Raw genomic sequence first — 17133 nt, forward strand, 5'->3', positions numbered from 1 at the left:
TAGTGGAGCTTCTAGGTCACTTTTTAGAGGCAAGAATTTAAATTTCCCGCCAAAAAGTGGCCTAAAAGCCCTTCTATACACAACACCTAAGCAAGAATTCAAATTTTCCCGCAAAAATGACGTAGGAGGCACTTAACTACTACAGAAAATGTTGAAAGAAGTGAAAAGGAATACAAACGAGAAGATGAAAAGAACTGAGAGAATGAAGAACAGACATTGTAACTTAAGAAAGAAATACTGGAGGAGTGCTAGAAATTGGGGCAAATGTGAAAGTGAAACCATTCCGCGGTACTCAGAAAATTTAGTACAAGTAAGAAAACGACAATAACAGGTGAAAAACCAGTTTAATGTATTACAGATTAGCTCATGCTTCGAGGTGGTATTTGTTTTTTCTTTGCCCAAAACCAATTTATGTTGTAGAAAACCAGTTAAATCAAAATTGGATTTTTGGCTTACCCGAATCGATACAAAGTCGAATCTACTCCTCCTAACACGACAAACAGGAGATCCACGTTTAAGAGGTCCCTGAAGCTGTCGTGAAGCTTAAAGAAGAGCAAACTGGGCAAAAATCCTTAATAAATGTCCAATTTTTTCTAGTTACGGGGAATCTATACTGGTATCTAGTATTACGCCAGAGTAGATCCCACTCCCATGAATTGTCGGTTTTAAAGTTACAAGGGTACTCATGGTACGTCGAGCTTCTACACAAAAAAAACCTTCATAGGGTTCCACGCATGTGATGTTCAGTCTTCTAGGACAGGTTTGAATTGAAACTTCTTCCGTTTCTTCACCTCTTTGTAAAAGCTGCTCATGTATTTATCGTAATTTTTTTAGTACTACATGATTAATACCTGGAGTTGTTCTCATGCTCTACTATTGTAAACCACAGACTAAACAGGTCCCAAAACCACGTTATCCACTGACTACAAACCCCAAAAATGGTTCCTTCTGGATGGTTTGGTTTCCCCAACCCCCAAGAACAGTTGCTCCCAAGGTTTGGTTTGGTCATCAAGAACGCATATTTCAGCAACGTTTGTCACCAACTTTTGTACCAATTTGAAAACCAAAGAAAAAATATAGAGATAAACAATCTTTATTTCGTTTCTTTTTTTTACATTTTATGAATGCTCGTATAAAAAACATAACAGTAACACAAATCTTGTTCGTGGACTTCGTCACCACCTTAAGTTCTCCGCACGCACTCGAGTGGTTGTTCCATTTCCAGTTGTTTTGTTGTTTCCATCGAAGTAAAATCGTGACCGATACCCTTATCCAGTTTTGTTCTCCAGATCGCATTACTATTGTCCGGTTTCATGCAATGCACATCAACTTTAGTGACAGTCGTGCCTTGTGGTTGGCATTCTGGCTTACAGTATGGTAATGGTCGAATTGTGAAACAAATATCACTGCCACTCATCTGATACTTGCTAATGAACCCTGTACAGTCACTACTTTGCTCGTCACCTTTGCTGTAGTCTCTACTCGAGCGTCCTGCATCTTTACTCGAAATGTACCTGGCATGAACAATCTTCTTCTGGTAGCACTCAGCCCTTGGTTTAGACTTAGATCCCGTCGTGTAACTCTGAACAAAGTCTTGAGGGTCTTGAAGGATACAGTTGTCCGGAGCCAAGAAATCAGTCTCCGGCTCTCCGGTGAAAGTACCGCACAAACCACGAGCAGAATCCCTAAATTTACTATTGACAGCTGTAAGTTTAAGAGTTTTGCCGTTGAAGATGACATAGAAGGCTTGGTAGACTTCCACCTTGACCTCCTCGTTAGGTAAAGCATAAATTTGGATGTGACCGCCGTAGAAGTCGGAAGAGCTTCGTTTGTCATATCTAACTTCTTGGTCGTTGACGTAAACTTTAGGTCCTCCTCTGAGACTCGGTTTCAGTGCGATTTTGACAACTTTGCCTTTGGTACTTGGCATTTGCAAAGCCATCTGGATTTCTTTTTCTAGCGATCTTTCATCAGCTGCACGTGCGGACACGATGTAAGATTCGGTTGCTTCGTCGAGTTGTTCAAGAACGCTTTGGTCGGGGTTTTGTGGATTGGGTGATGGTCTGCGAGGTACGTATTGGAGAATTACGGTGTAGTCGTGTGATAAACGCACCGGGTAAGTCTTGTTATCAAAAGTAGATGTGTGGGTTTTATCGACAACGCAGATTGCTGAAAAGACGAGTTATACTAAAAATTATTCAAAACAAGGACTTACGTCTATAAGTGTCGATTTTAAGGCTCTGTGCGTATAAACGGGTTCTACTGTGGAACACGGGATGTGGAACCAAAAATTCTCGGGCCATCTGGCTCACAGGGACATCCTTGGCTTGCGCTTTACCATATCCACTTTCAAGTGATCCGTTAACGGTTTCTAAACTTGGACTAAATTGGCCATTGATAGTTAGGTGGTCAGTAGGGTAAGGGTCAATCACGTCTTCTTGGACCCTAGGATACAAATAATGACGGAGTACACTATATGCTTTATACGTGGCGTTAGCAATCATTGGGTCGATGTCTAGGTAAGTCATCTTGACAGAGTACTTGTCCAAAAGATTCGCTCTGGCGGTCATCTTTGCACAAGTGGGCAGCTGAGTGTCACCTTGCTTCATCTGTTTTTGACACTCAATGTACTCATCTTGTTCTTTTAAGTACCGAAGACGTTCCTGACTCTTCGAAAACTTGATGTGAGCATGAACTCTCGAAACTTCGTGATGGTGTTGCTGAAGCAATGCTTGCACAAGAACTTTAGAAGTCGTATCCATGTTCATAGCATAGTCCATGTTGAGACCGTTAGTGTTAGGAATAGTGGCATCAGCTCGTACGTAAGCTACAGTTTGGGGTTCGGGTTCACGTCTATTATATTGTCGCACATACGCTATGAAGCGACTACGAGGATCGACGTTACTTTTAGCAAGTCCTGCGGTAAGAGAATACTTGGTTTTGGAGTCTCCTACAAATTCTACAGCTGCGTCTGCTACAAATACCTGGGGAGAGTTAATATACCGGCCAACTCTATCAATAAACTCCTTTTGTCGTTTCACGTCATCATCAGCAAACGCTGGAATTGCGTTGACTTGTTGGGCAGGCTCAGGGTCATTCTGAGCAGGACTGTTTTGCTGATAATCCATTTGATAACCCATATGTAAAACAATTTGTTCCGTTGTAGACTTCTCCCCACTTATTCCTATTTCAAGGTAACCATACTGAATACCGTCACCATAAGGTTTCAACATGGGAGCAACTAAACCTTGTTGTTTCACCCTCTCGTAAAGAAGGGTTGGGTCAATGATTTTATCACTGGTAGCGTGAATATATACGGCAACTCCTGTGGATTTGTCTCCTACGACTGTGTTAAATTTGTACGGATGCGGTGATCGAATAATCTTCATATTGGGTTTGTGGTCGTCAATGCTATGTTTGGACGTGTAGGGCAAAGTGTCAAAGTATGCCAAACGGACATCCTCTTCGCTTCCGGGATTTTGTAGCTCAACCTTCAACTGTTGTCTCTGAATATTTAAATCTATTTTTCCAGTAAGTGGGGTAACCACTTGATAATGTTTGTTGTAGCCTGCGCTGTAACGTTTATGGTTAAAAGGTGTGAAAATGCCTAGTTGGGTCTGTATTGCTCCAGAAACAACAGCATTAATGTCAAATTCGGCTTTAACGGTGTCAGGTTGCTGCAGATTTTGTCCTGTGGAAATCGGGGGTTGGGCGGTAACCTTCACTTCGTATTCCACTTTGATTAGCATAGGTTTATCGTACGTGTAGATGAAAGGCAAGCCCAAGGCTGTAGGGAAAGCAAGAGAAGCCTCTCTCATGTTTAACATTTTGCGTTGCTGGTATCGTTTACCGCGTTTCAATTCTTGTTCCAGTATTTGTACAACTAAAACCCAAACGGTAAACACGATTGACAAGAATTAATAAAACTATACTTACTTCGTGGTAAATTTTCTACAGTGTGATTATCGAAAGAGAAAATGGATTGTAAGGTCCCCATTTGCAGGTACAAATTTCCTTCTAGTTGTTCCCTTTGTTCGTACTGCAAACCTAAGGCCTTTGCCACGTATTCGCTTGACCCGGGAATGTTCACAGCATGTTGCCCTTGTTTCTCCTGTTTTTGGTATTGATATTCTTTTGTCTGTTGTTGGAAAACATTAACAAGATCCTCGACACTGGAAACTATAGCCTGAGCGTTCAGAATATTCGAGGTAACTCCACCAAGTTTTTGTTGCAAGGTGTACTTAACGCCCATAGGTATAGCGTAATCTTCGCCAACAAAAGTCTGAAGACCTTGTTGATATGTCAACTGTGCTTCTTTAACAGCGTAGCTGCTCAAGTATATTTGAGAATACTGAGTTCCATATTGCTTGGGGACTAAAAGCGGTTTGGCCGCTTCGGCAGCAGCGCGTCTAAAAATTTACGTCATTAGTAAAAATATAGACAAACTAGTGCATACAATACATTTCTTTGTGTTCCGGGGCTTCGAGGTCACAAGCAGACAGAATGGCAGATTGGACAGCCGCGTTGACGTAGTGGTTAGGGTCCCGGTTAGTATGCGAAGCCATGTTTTCTAGCATTGCAACGGAGGGCTTAGTATGCATCAGTTGGAATACTGCGGCAACCCGAACTTGCTCAACTTCAGCAGGGTTCTGGTAGATCTTATACAAAACGGAGCGAGCTACTCGCGGTTTACTTTTAACAAGTTGGTCCAAGGCAGCCACCATCAAAACGCGTTGGAAATGGGACGCTTTTCTTTGTCCTTCCAAATAGGGGGCAAAAACTTCTAGAATTTCTTGTTGTCCCATATTACCAAGAGCACGGATGTAAACCGGGACATTCGGGGAATCGCCATCACGAATAGCCTCGTTCATCTTTCTACTGAAGTAAGGAATAACTCTGTTCTTAATGTAGGCTTTTCCTCGGCTGGTGCGGAACGAACCATAGCTATACACCGGATATTTCCCTTGAGATTCGTCCTTGTTGACGTAAACCTGGCGAGCGAGAGTAGTGAAGGATAACAGAAGAGACTCGTTCAAATATGGCCTCGACATTATATTTTTGTTTTGAACCATTTCGAATACGTATTTGACGTAGTCTTCGGTAGGCTGACGTGCATTACTGGTGGTGGTAGCAATCATTTGGGCGGCTTGAAGGTCCGATACTTTGTTTTGCAGGATCATGGTTTTGATGGTCATAATGGCCGGACCTGTTCCAGACTGTGCAACGGCATCACTAAAAGCAGCTTTTGCGGGAGAAGTTCCAGAACCTTGTAAAATCTGAGTTGATGCCTGCTGCATTTCCTGGCTATTCATAGTTCGTAGTAGACTGGTCAAAGCAACGAATTTACCAGGAGTGTGTTGTTGGAGAACCTCCTTAGGGTGAGGGAATTCCTGGCCGATTTCTTGGACAAGCCTCTGCACGAGGTCCACAATGTTCTGAGTTTTTTTGATAGACTGACCATCGTACCCTACGGTATAGGGCAACAAAGGAGATGGAGGAGCCTCATCGAGTTTCGGTTTTTCCTGATAATCTTGTTTCTGTCTATCTTCGGGATCCCAAATTCCTTCTGGTCTTGGGGAGGTCATGTACGGAGACCCTTCTGATTCGGCGCTATCAGGAGCCCTTTCGTGTTCGTACTCTCTAACAGGACGAGGACTGTTGTCGCTGCTGTAGGGGTTATTATAAGCATAAACTACACCTACTTCGATCGGGTTGTCCACTGTAAAGTGACCTTCGGAGCGTAGTTGACCCATTGAGTCCAACGTTACGTTCAATTTAGTGTGCACAATACCCTTGACATTGTCACCAAGGGACGGATTTAGGGCGATTTCTTCAACGGTGACCGAACTCTGAATGGTATACTTTTGTAAAGTACCGGTAATCACAGCCTGAGTGACGGACGACCTCGATAAAAATTCCCCGACTTCGTTTCCTGGCTGGTATCCACTGATCCCTTCGAAACCGGCATGATAAGAAAATGTTTGGTCACAGTGTGTGAAATTTTTGTCCTTAACGATTTCTATAACTGCTTCGTTGAGCCGTTTGTGCGGTGCCACATAAGGTTTCGACGGAAGAACATGCTGAGGGTATGGATGAATTTCGTACAAGGTCTCGCACGTTCCCGTAACCGTTTCCTCCATAGTCTTGTAGACAGCAGAGTTGGAATAATCTTGACTCAACATGTTAATAGAACTCCTGATCACGTTTGTAGCTCTGGTGTCAAGCTGGAACTGACTCACAATACTTTTGATCATGTTAGCTTCCCAGTTTTTGATGGAGTTGCTGACAATAATGTTCCTGATGGCGCTGTTTCTATAAAAAATATGGAACGGTTTTTCCGACAAGGGTAGCTTCTGGAAGGTTAGCTCTGAGTCGGGGATGTCTGTTTCCAGTCCTTCGCTCAGTTTGGTGTCGACTTGGGCATACTGAGCGTTAGTTAAATGAGCGGCGATTTTTTCATAGCCGCTTGGTTGAACATTCAGTTGTGCTTTAAAAACAACCCCGGTGTAGTCATTACTGATTTGGTTTAAGCTAGCCAGGGAACGACCGCGAACCTGGTAGACGTAGTGTTGGTCTCGTTTCCATCCGGGGTGTCCGTAAACGGATGCGAAAGCCACTGAGATAAAAAATTCGTCGTAAAATGAAATAAAATTTCGCTCGTAGGACGATATTAATGACAAATGTTGTTTGACACACCTGCTAGTGTGTTAATCATAAGTAAACATCGACGATTTGTTTTCTACATTAGGTGATGATAATATTAAAAAAAATGTCTTACCTAATAGACATAGCAGTGTTTGTGACCTCATCTTGGAAGCGACACTGAACCAAAGAAGTGTGGCATCCTTTGTTCTATCTCTGTTTATATAAGAAAATTATTAGCAATTCAGCACTTTGGTAGGTCAAACATGGGAAAAGTTGAAATGTGCATCAGCACAACTAACGATAATCTTATTGAACTCATTTCCTTAAAAAAAATGAAAATAAAAAACAATATATTTTTTCATTAGTGGTTTAAGTTTAACATATTTGTGACGTAAAAATCCACTTGATTTTATTGCTCATATCTAAATTGAATTTCTAAATTTAATACTGATGGATGCCAATGAGCGAACTCTTCCTTCTTGACGGTGTAATAGTATTTTTATTAACTAGAAAATACACAAGCGAGAAATAGTAAAAATAGTTTAAGATTTGTTTATTTTTATTTAGATGTGGTGTCCTTCGTCAGTAATTCCGTTGTACTATTAATTAATAAAATACTCTATACGTCCTTATCTAATAATATTCATTTCTGTGTGTTCCGACATTATCTATATTATAATAGCATTAACTGGTAATTTTTTATACTGACACATCGCACCTCCATAATTTTACGAAGTGTCGGTATTTTGAGGTTCCGCGTCTGTCATATATATACATTAGCGTCGCGACGCATTTCCACAGTGTACCTTAAGATTTTCGCTCCTCTCACACATGCAAAAAAGTGCAGTGGCCAACTCTGAGTAAACACAAATCAACAAAATCAAAAATACAAGATTAGAGAAAACGGAATTTTGATTCACTTTTCAAAGCTGTAAGTACCGTTAATGCATTAAAAAGCTTTTTTTGCATGTTTTCAAATTTTAGAAGTCAGCGTCGTTTAATTGGAAAAGCTTAAGAAAGGCGACGGTTCTTAATTAAACAGTTCACCAGTAGTCGGATGAAATTTTAATTAAGTTTGTTTCGTTCTGTGTAATAATAACGATGTGTTACGATATAAATGAGAACGTAACAGACACAAACAATACGATATTTGATTGGAACGAATTGATACCGACAGTTCTTGTTTATAGTGTGACATTTGTAATAGGGCTAGTGGGAAATTGCTTAATTATTTTCACCACTTTTCAATACCGTGGAATGCAAAGTGTGACGAACGTTTTCTTGTCCAGTTTGGCTTCAGCCGATTTGCTTCTCATAGTCATCTGTATACCTGTCAAGGTAAGAAGTGTCTTAAAATTTTGAATTTAGAGAAACTACGTGTTTTGCGCTGACTGTGTATATATATGAAATAAGTCGCAACTAAACATGAATGAGAGATAAAATTTCTAATTAATTGCATGTTGACGATAATATTGTGCACAAAGTGTACACAAAGTGATAAAATTAAAAAAACAATTAAATATTATTTAGCTTATAAATCAGTAATTTAGACGAAAATTTTGTTACCATGCAACGATACAGCTATCGATAACTTTTTATCTGAAGAGCTTATTATGTGCACTTATGGCAGATAAATATTAAAGCATGTGCTCGTCTCTAATGCATGTCAAATTAACTCTGTAAACAAAATAAAAGCTCGCATATTCCAAACGATAAACGGTGAAATGAAAAAAATCGCATTTTGAAAACATCTCAGCACGAAATTTAAACAGAACAATTTACACAAACTCGCCCGGATCACTCCGAATTGTGGTTTATTTTTTTATTTGCAAAATAAAAACACCATACTAACGCGGTTTATTTAAGTAGGGCTAGCATTTATTTGTTGTAATTACGTTTACCGATTTTTGAACGGTAGACACGCTTCACATTTATTAAAAATTACGAGCGATCACGTTGAAAAAATAAAATTAAAAAAAGACGAAGTTCGTGAATAAATCTTTTTTGTTTATTTTAGTGTTGAAATTAGATCCGCAACAATTATAATGACGGCATTTCTAGCATTTTCTACCAGATGTAAATAATTATCATTTCTTCATACAACTGGTTTGTTAACATTACGTAATACTCAAATGTTGATAAATTTTATCGTATTTACTGATGCCCATGACATGACAGCTATTGATTTTTCAAACTTATATGCCATATGTGGGGATATACACATTCGCTTCCTTATACAGGATGATTCATCTCAACTGATCCATCGGATTATTGTATATAAAAACCTAAGGTTTCTTAAGATCGTACACGACACAGATATAACGTCAAAATATTTCTTTATAATGCGTTTTCAGTTTGTTACAAGTTATAAGTTTTCGTTCAAAAGTTCAGACCAGTCTAAAACATCAAATAATGATTCATCTATTGGTACAATTTCCCACACTTAAATAAATCTCATATCCCATCTACTACCTCCGCTAACTCGGAGTGTTTTGACCTAGGTTGCAAATGTTTATCACGAAATTGATGGGAACTTCCAAAACATGACCTATAATCTGGACTACTCGCTTAAGGTGATACCTCAACTTTTAAAATTAAAAACACGTGACTAAATGAATGATAACATCTGTTTAATAAATTTTGCGATGACGTCATCAACTATTTGGAAGGGATAAATAACCAAATTTTGTGGCTGGCGTTATATCATTAGTCACAGTTTAATAATTTTGTCCTTACTGTTTGACGGCACATTTTTTCGATAAAAACACCAATATTTCATTCGTTTATCACTAATCAATCAACGTAATTGACAGATATATTATTAGAAGTGCAACAAATTGCAGCAATAATTTTGTTTATCATGCGCTGCATACACTAGAGTCGTAGATTGATTGTCAATATTGTTTTATCTCAAAGAAAAAATATTTATTTCTGTAATAAATTTCACTAATATTGTTCGTTTTGCTGACCAAATCCCTCGCTGCAGAGAAACCTAAAAATACCCAACTTAATTCGTTACTATGGTTTTCGATTCTGGTGCAGATATTTCATACATCGTCGTAATTAAATATTATGGGCGTTGTTATCATTTGCAGCATTTTCCTGATGTGTTTACATTCATACGAGATCGACTTATCTAAAAACTAAATTTATCTAGTATGGTATTTACGCTTCTTTTCTAAAATCCTAAAAGTTCTAAAAACCTTAATAGTTTTTGAAAATTACTTACACTTGTCTTAGAAAAGCCAGACTTATTTCGCCTAATATGTAAGGCATTTGCAAAAATGCATATTACAAAAAATATCTGACATCCACTTAACATAAGTATCCTGAAAGCTTTCTAAAAATACTCGGTTAACTTCACGGTTGTTTAGATAATATTGATTTAGTGTTTACTTGATTGAATCTTAGTTACTTCTTTATATAAATCAACTAATTCACTTGCCCCCGAGAAAAGTCATTCACCTTAGATAAGTACGATTGGCCTAAGGTTACGACAAAAATATTTTCACTTCAGTCTTTAAATACGATTTCAATTACACTCAGTCGTACGTTTTTCTTTCGTTTTATCTCCTTAAAAGTATTTGTTTATAGTAAGTGTACAATGTGTCCGAAAAGTATGGAATTTGACAACAATGGTAGAACTTATGTTTATTTATATTATTATAACCGATTTGATTATTTTTACAGCTAGCAAAATTGTTCTCCTATACTTGGGTAATGGGATTTGTGGTATGCAAAGTCATACATTATATGCAAAATGTGTCAGCAATTTGCTCTGTGATGACCCTAACAGCGATTAGTATTGAACGGTAAGTTTTTTAATTTCTTTACTTACGTACATAAAGGTCACAAAGTTAATAATAATAACATTTTACAAACAATATTTTTTCATCAGATAAGTAACTTTGTGTTACTTTTATTACAGTTTTATTTATAAATCATACATATGGAGAATATTTGTCCTCAAGTTGGCACTGGACTAACTATTATGTTATAATGTATGTTTTTAGTTACTATGCCATCGTGCACCCAATGAAAGCCAAATACATTTGTACCATCAACCAAGCCAAAAAAATAATCGCAGTAATATGGATAAAGTCCCTCATTTTAGCAGTCCCGACGTGGATTGCTCAGGTAACACTCAAGTAACAGATTTAATTTTCTTGAAGTCTCACAATCGTAGGCTCACATGCGAGTTAGAAATAACGATCCAACCGATTCCACAGAATATTTCTACTGTGTTCGCGACTGGGATGCTACAACCATTTGGCGTTCACACGAAATTTACTTATTCGTTATTATACTAATAATTCCCTTCATTATTATGACATTCTCCTATACTACTATATGTTGGGAGGTATGGAAAGTGATGGAAAGACGATCCGTTATGACCAGCAAACACGTGTAAGCTTGATGTGTAAAATATCGAATTTGTATTTTTACTACACGTCCCAGAACCTAATAATTAACAAAAGGAGTAAGGTTGCGCTTCTGAGCCTTAGATATGGACATCCTTTTTTAAGACAGTAAGTCAAGTTTCAACGGTGCAAGTGCCGGAATTCTCACAAGAAAACTTATTCTATAGATGTTGCTACAACAAGTAACTTAAGTCATTTATGAGTAAGAGTACAGTGGTAGCTAGCAAACACAAAACTATAAATTGGCTTGACTTTTGCCGCACTATTTACATTACAGTAACAATTTGTGTATGTTGGTTACCAGCAACCTTGTGGCACCACTTATTAGCTATAGCGCAACACATTTGTCAACATTCTCGTACATGCACTGATACTAGTTTTGACATTTTTACAGAAAAACTGACAAGCTTTCCACAGAATTAGCTATATTAAAGTTTCCAGTCGCTGCAATACCTACCTATTAAATAGTTTTAGCCACTTATTCTGACTTGATCTTTAGCTTATCAAGAAATCGTAGCAATAACCACGACGACCGATGCCTGGAAAGCTTCATGTTGACAGACGATAAAAGACCCCCGCCGACTCACGACGACAGCCACATGGTCAAACAAGTTGTGTCAATGCTGGTGGCAGTTGTTGTACTGTTCGCAATATGCTGGGCACCGCTTTTGACGGACAACATCTTAACGGCGTACGAAATCCTCCCCAGTATTCGCTGCGGCTTCTTAAAGTATATGTCCACGACGTTTCATTTATTGGCGTATTTCAATAGGTAAGTTGAACTTGGCGCGTGATTAAATTTGAACTTTTCATTGGTTTTAGCTGCATCAATCCAGTTATATACGGTTTTATGTCCAAAAGTTTTCGGGAGAGTTTCAAACTGGTGTTATTTTCATGCTGCTCGTCTGAGCTGCGCGCGCATAGAGGGAGCAACTACAGCCTCAGGTACGTGTCAAGAACGGGATCCCAAACTCGAACTACGTCGTATAAATAAACATAACAAGTCGTATCTTTTGAAACAGTATTTACTTGTATTATTCAAACATTTATTTTGTGTATGTATCCAGAAACACAATACTTTTTGTTATTTGTAAAAAAGGAACAAAAATAAACTTTCTAACGACAAAGACAGGTTTAAGACTTCATTGACAACAAAACAGCCCTAATTGTGTCCATATTAAACGAGCTAAATAAGTCCCGGAAGTGTTTACGGTTTTTAGTTTCCTTTTCCAGTTCCTTCGAAATGTCACGACCTCGAGAAACAATGCAGTGTTTCAGTCCTGCCAACCTAGCCACGTTAAATCCATACGATTTAGGGCAACGTCCTTTCACCATCTTGTACAAGAACGTTACCGATTCCTCGGTCGGGTCGTCGTCGTTTTCCACCATACAGGCCTAAAAAGAAGAAAAGTAGTTCATTGCGCACGGTTAGCCACATTTCTCACGATACTTACCATATGCCCCAACTGCACGTCACTTCTCAGCTCGAAATGGTCAACTAAACTATGGTAATGGGTCGAGAATAAAGTTCGACAATTAATACTGGTCAACTTTTCCAAGTACGCGGTAGCGATGGCATTTCCATCATGCGTGGACGTTCCTCTACCCAATTCATCCAACAAAACTAAAGAAAATGGCGTCGCGTGGTGTAAAATGGTGGCCGCTTCAGATAATTCGAGTAAAAATGTCGACTGCCCTTGCACTATGTCGTCGTGGGCACCCAGGCGTGTGAAAATCCTATCGATCAAAGAAAGTCTGCAGGAAGCAGCCGGAACGTAGCCGCCCTAAAATAGCCGCGGTATTTTTGTGTCCACAAAAAAATTAACCTTACCATGTGGGACATTATACATATTATGGCAACTTGACGCATTAGGGTGGATTTGCCACCCATATTGGGTCCAGTGAGGAGTAAAATATTCGCGTGCTCTTCGATTCCGAGTTTGGTGTCATTAGGGACGAAACTTTCCACGTTTGCGACGCAAGGGTGGCGGCCATTTTCGATAGTGATTTTGTTCTATTTGATGTTAAAACACGATTTTTTTAAGTAACTTAATCGTCTAAGTTCTTAAACGATTGTTGACCTACTTACCGCTCCTCCAATCGGTTCAATCACCGGTATGCAGATATCTTGCGAGAAACAGCGCGCATATTGTGCCAAAGAACACACCACATCCAACAAACTAATACATTCTATAGCTTGTTCCCACTGCGCATGCCTGCAACAACCCATCAGTGACTTAACTACGACTTACTACACACAAACCTTTCACTAAATTTTTCAAAAATCCGTCGATTCAAATCCTGGATAATTTTAGCCCTCTCGCTTTCCGCTTTCATCATGTCGGCCAGAAGTTGCTACAAATCGAAAAATATACCCCGAACCTGCCTGACCTGACTGACATACCCTGCTCCTATTCGTCGAGTACCTTTTTGACGGCTTCGCCCCTTTCTTCGTTCCTTCGAGCTGGTATTCACTCGTAACCTTTTTAGTGTGACTTTCGGGAATATCAATCTGAAATCGTTTTTTATCCGAACCGAAATAGGAAACCTTGCAACCGAAAAATTTTTGCAGTTCCGCTAAATACTCGTCTAGGTCGTTTTTCACGTTTTTAATACCCTCCTCGGCGGCGTCGTAATTCTCGTCGACGCCAATTTTCGGGATAATTTTGCCCTCTTTTTGCGCTTCTTCTTGGTCGAACGCGTTCTACACAAACCCTATTGTAGTAAGTACACGATAATAATGCAACTTTACCTTGAAAAAGAGTAAATGTTCGCTCAGATCGACATACATGCCGTCGGGACTAAACTGGGTTAATCGTTTAAGCAACGGGGATTCGCACTCTTTGAAGACCGAGTTTAAGTTTTGGGCCAATTCAAACCCTTGTAACGTTTTTAGTAAATCGGCAATGCGTCTTTTTGAGTAGGTGTTGGCCTCGTAAAAGACAGCCCTGCTGTCTGGGTGGTTTTGCGCAAAAACGCTATTTCCGTACGTGTGAATTCTAAAATAAACAGTGAGCTAGAAGCCCCACTACACAATTACTTACTTTGCTAATTGCCGCTCCAAATCTGGCAATTTTTTGAGGATTTCTCTTGCTTCTTCCAAAACGCTCGAATTTTGGTACAACTCGCGCACTGCTTCCTGGCGTTCTTTGATCTGGTCTACGTTACATAACGGACGACATATACATTGTTGAAGCGCCCTTTTACCAAAGGGCGTTTGACAATGGTCTATTACTTTTTGTAAAGATCCATCGTCACCCAACAAATTTAAATTGACGATTGTTATGGCGTCCAGAATCATGGAACTTCGTTCAATGGATTCCTTATTTTCGATGTTCAGAGGTAAGTAAAATTTGAATTTGCCCATGGACACTACTTGAATGTCAAGTTTGGAATCTATCAAGTACCAGACGCAAGCTCCTAAAGCCCGTATGGTGAGTTCGTAGTCGGGTTTAGCGTTATCTGTACACAGAAAAAAAAAGTGACGAATGTGAACCAGAAGCCCCACTATGTAACTACTGGCTATAGAACACTATTCACTGATTTTAGTATATAATTCTACAATACTTAGTCAAAACGTTTCGAACTCGATCTACGTACATCCTTCTGTAATGTCCTTGATAAATGGGGGTAGATTCACTTGGTTGTCTTTATCGCGAAAATAATTCCCATTGATGAGTCTTTCTATTGTAGCAGCTGCGCTATAAAATTGTGTTTCAGACGCCAAGGTTTCCTTTCTCACGTCTCTGTAATGTGTATTCAAAACTACTTTTAACTTATTACTCAATTTCTTGCGTTCGGTTAAGATCTACAATTCAAAACGTCTACTTAACACTTAAAAAAATATATTTTACTCACTAATCCTGGAGGATATTCTGAAAAACAAGTCAAAAGTTTTGAACAGTGTTTGTCATCCTCGAACTCCGCCATGTGAAAAACACCGATTGACGTGTCTAGGAAACAAATCCCGAATCGACTCTTTTGATCTGGTAAGTCCTACAACCGAGACAAAGTATAATTTAAATTTTCGTCGACGTTCACGTGAAACTCGCATGAACAGCCTGCGCACATTAATATATTGTAACTATGCAACCAAACATACACACCTTTTCGGAAATTGCGTACATGTAACAGGATTGAGCGTGCATAGCTTCCGGTAGTTGCGCTCCATAAACACAAGTAGCTTTTGTGGTAATTTGACAAATTTCCCGATTCACAACTTTATCAAATTTTGTGGTCTTTCCTTGCTTCTTACAACGTTCAGCCATCATTTCAGGGGTTTCAGTTTGCTCTGTTCTGGCTACCTTAAATCCTTTCTCAATTAAAGCATTGGCCATTTTATGGTACGCACTTTCTGGGAAGCCTGAATGGGCGAATTCGCCCTAAGAACAACAAATAATAATAGTTATATATAAAAATTAAAAATTAAAGTTGTTTCGACAGAACTTCTCTCGCTAGTACAATGAAACATATTTCCGCACTCTGTATAAGCAAAACGAAAAAATATGACTGCAGTAATTTCAAATGTGTTCGGTATTTATTGAACGATAAAAAAAGCAAAATCATAATGGGAAATGATACTTCAAACAAAACGCAGGCGGCAGCTCTTTGGCGGGTTACTGCCTGGATGCAAGTCGTAATTGATTGGAACGCCCGCAAATTTAATCTACATGCTATCCCTAATACAAATACAAAATTTGACAAAAATCGGCCCAATACTTTCGGAAATTATCTGTCTAATAAAAATCCGGGACGGCAGACAGACGGATCGACGCACAGACAAACAGACAGAAATCGCTTACGCTCGGGAAGTAAAAATAAAAATAAGAAGACATACCTTCATGTATGAAAAACCTAAATGGTTGACTCCTACAACAGCATCCATATGATACAATTCATAAAACTTGCCAACTTTAAAAAAAAGCACAGAGTCCATGTGTGTGCTCTTCAGAATCCACCACTGTCTCATGGCTGGAGTTTGCTTATCCAGAAAACTGCCAGGAATATGTAAAGTCCGCGAATCATAATCTGGATCATCAGCTTTTCTTTTTTTAATATCGCGGATTTTATCAGGCTGTAGGAACTCCAAACGATTGTGTAACCAGTTCAGGTTAATATCGCTTGTAGAAGTCACAGGGGGCTTAATTTCCTTGCTACTTTCGCTCGCCGCCGACGACTCCCCACTGCTTTTCTCGAACGCAAATTTCTGCAGTTTTGTTTTATCATCACCATCGGAATCACTAGCCTGTCGTTTCAAATTTTTCTTCTTTTTCGGGGTGGCTTTCACAGCTGAATTCTCTTCCTCGGAATCGCTGTCGATAACCGCGATTTTTCGTTTCTTTTTGGCTTGAACCGGTGACTGATCGTTTTTACCTTTAACATTGACAAGTTAAGTTAGACAAGACATTTTGAGGTTTTAGTTGGAAGGAACACACCATTGACAAGCTCGTCGACTTGCTCTGTCCCATTTTCCTTCTTGATTTCTTTTTCGCGTTTAACTTTCGGCGACTGGAAATAATTTAACAGGGTATTACTTTGGCCGGAACTGAGGCGTTTGGACATTGTAAGCACAGTGACAACACAAAATTGTAATAGAGAACGGGAAGACGGACTTTGTTTTGCTTTGAAACGTGGACAACTCACAAAATAGCTCAACGAAATCCACCATAAACACAAAATCGCGCCTTTTCGGACCGCATTTCAGTGTTTGACAGAGAGTAGCCCCCTCCATTTTGACAAACAGTGCTACCAATAGCAATAGCGACAATAGAAATTGAGGTTCTCGATTTTACTAGCGACAGAATTTTAGAAAATTAAAGCGTAAAAAAGTGCTTAATCGTGTACACACTTCCAAATACTTTATTTTAAGCCAGTGTTTAATTTCTCTTTTGTGACTTTAAACAACGTAACAAAATGAAAGTTCCTAAACAACGACCACGCACTCTTTAATAACTTTGAAAAAAAATAGCATCCACTGTAACTATGAACAAAAAGGCTTTGGGTAATTTCAAATAAATAGAATTTATTGATGCTAGAGATTTAATTTGAAGTGACGGAAATCCATAAT

The 17133-nt window shown here is 39.0% G+C and overlaps 3 protein-coding genes across 4 annotated transcripts; 1 reads left to right on the forward strand and 2 right to left on the reverse strand.

Moving 5' to 3' along the window:
- Positions 1-1077: 1077 nt before the first annotated feature.
- LOC135141821 (vitellogenin-like) lies at positions 1078-7437 on the reverse strand. Its single transcript, XM_064073296.1, has 6 exons — positions 7364-7437; positions 6779-6858; positions 4462-6616; positions 3937-4409; positions 2216-3883; positions 1078-2169 (listed from the first exon to the last, which is right to left on the reverse strand). The coding sequence occupies exons 1-6, from the start codon at positions 7420-7422 to the stop codon at positions 1184-1186; spliced, it is 5421 nt and encodes a 1806-aa protein (XP_063929366.1). The 5' UTR covers positions 7423-7437; the 3' UTR covers positions 1078-1183.
- A 46-nt stretch (positions 7438-7483) lies between these two features.
- LOC135141823 (QRFP-like peptide receptor) lies at positions 7484-12193 on the forward strand. 2 transcript variants are annotated; one of them, XM_064073298.1, is made up of 8 exons: positions 7484-7576; positions 7630-7983; positions 10336-10457; positions 10659-10782; positions 10832-11052; positions 11124-11174; positions 11566-11838; positions 11889-12193. In XM_064073298.1, the coding sequence occupies exons 2-8, from the start codon at positions 7747-7749 to the stop codon at positions 12058-12060; spliced, it is 1200 nt and encodes a 399-aa protein (XP_063929368.1). In that variant the 5' UTR covers positions 7484-7576; positions 7630-7746; the 3' UTR covers positions 12061-12193. The 2 variants fall into 2 exon arrangements, with proteins under 2 accessions (XP_063929368.1, XP_063929369.1); XM_064073299.1 differs by lacking the exon at positions 11124-11174.
- Positions 12078-16784, reverse strand: LOC135141822 (probable DNA mismatch repair protein Msh6). Its single transcript, XM_064073297.1, has 13 exons — positions 16502-16784; positions 15904-16439; positions 15173-15448; positions 14925-15062; positions 14667-14874; positions 14111-14528; positions 13819-14065; positions 13471-13770; positions 13330-13421; positions 13156-13282; positions 12898-13080; positions 12521-12850; positions 12078-12461 (listed from the first exon to the last, which is right to left on the reverse strand). Exons 1-13 carry the CDS (start codon positions 16626-16628, stop codon positions 12201-12203), a joined length of 3243 nt encoding a protein of 1080 aa, XP_063929367.1. The 5' UTR covers positions 16629-16784; the 3' UTR covers positions 12078-12200.
- Between the last annotated feature and the right edge of the window lie 349 nt (positions 16785-17133).

The sequence above is a fragment of the Zophobas morio genome, unplaced genomic scaffold (genome assembly GCF_036711695.1).
Source record: "Zophobas morio isolate AGI-343-1 ecotype UQ-CSIRO unplaced genomic scaffold, CSIRO_AGI_Zmor_V1 ptg000044l, whole genome shotgun sequence".
Taxonomy (NCBI): Eukaryota; Metazoa; Arthropoda; class Insecta; order Coleoptera; family Tenebrionidae; genus Zophobas; species Zophobas morio.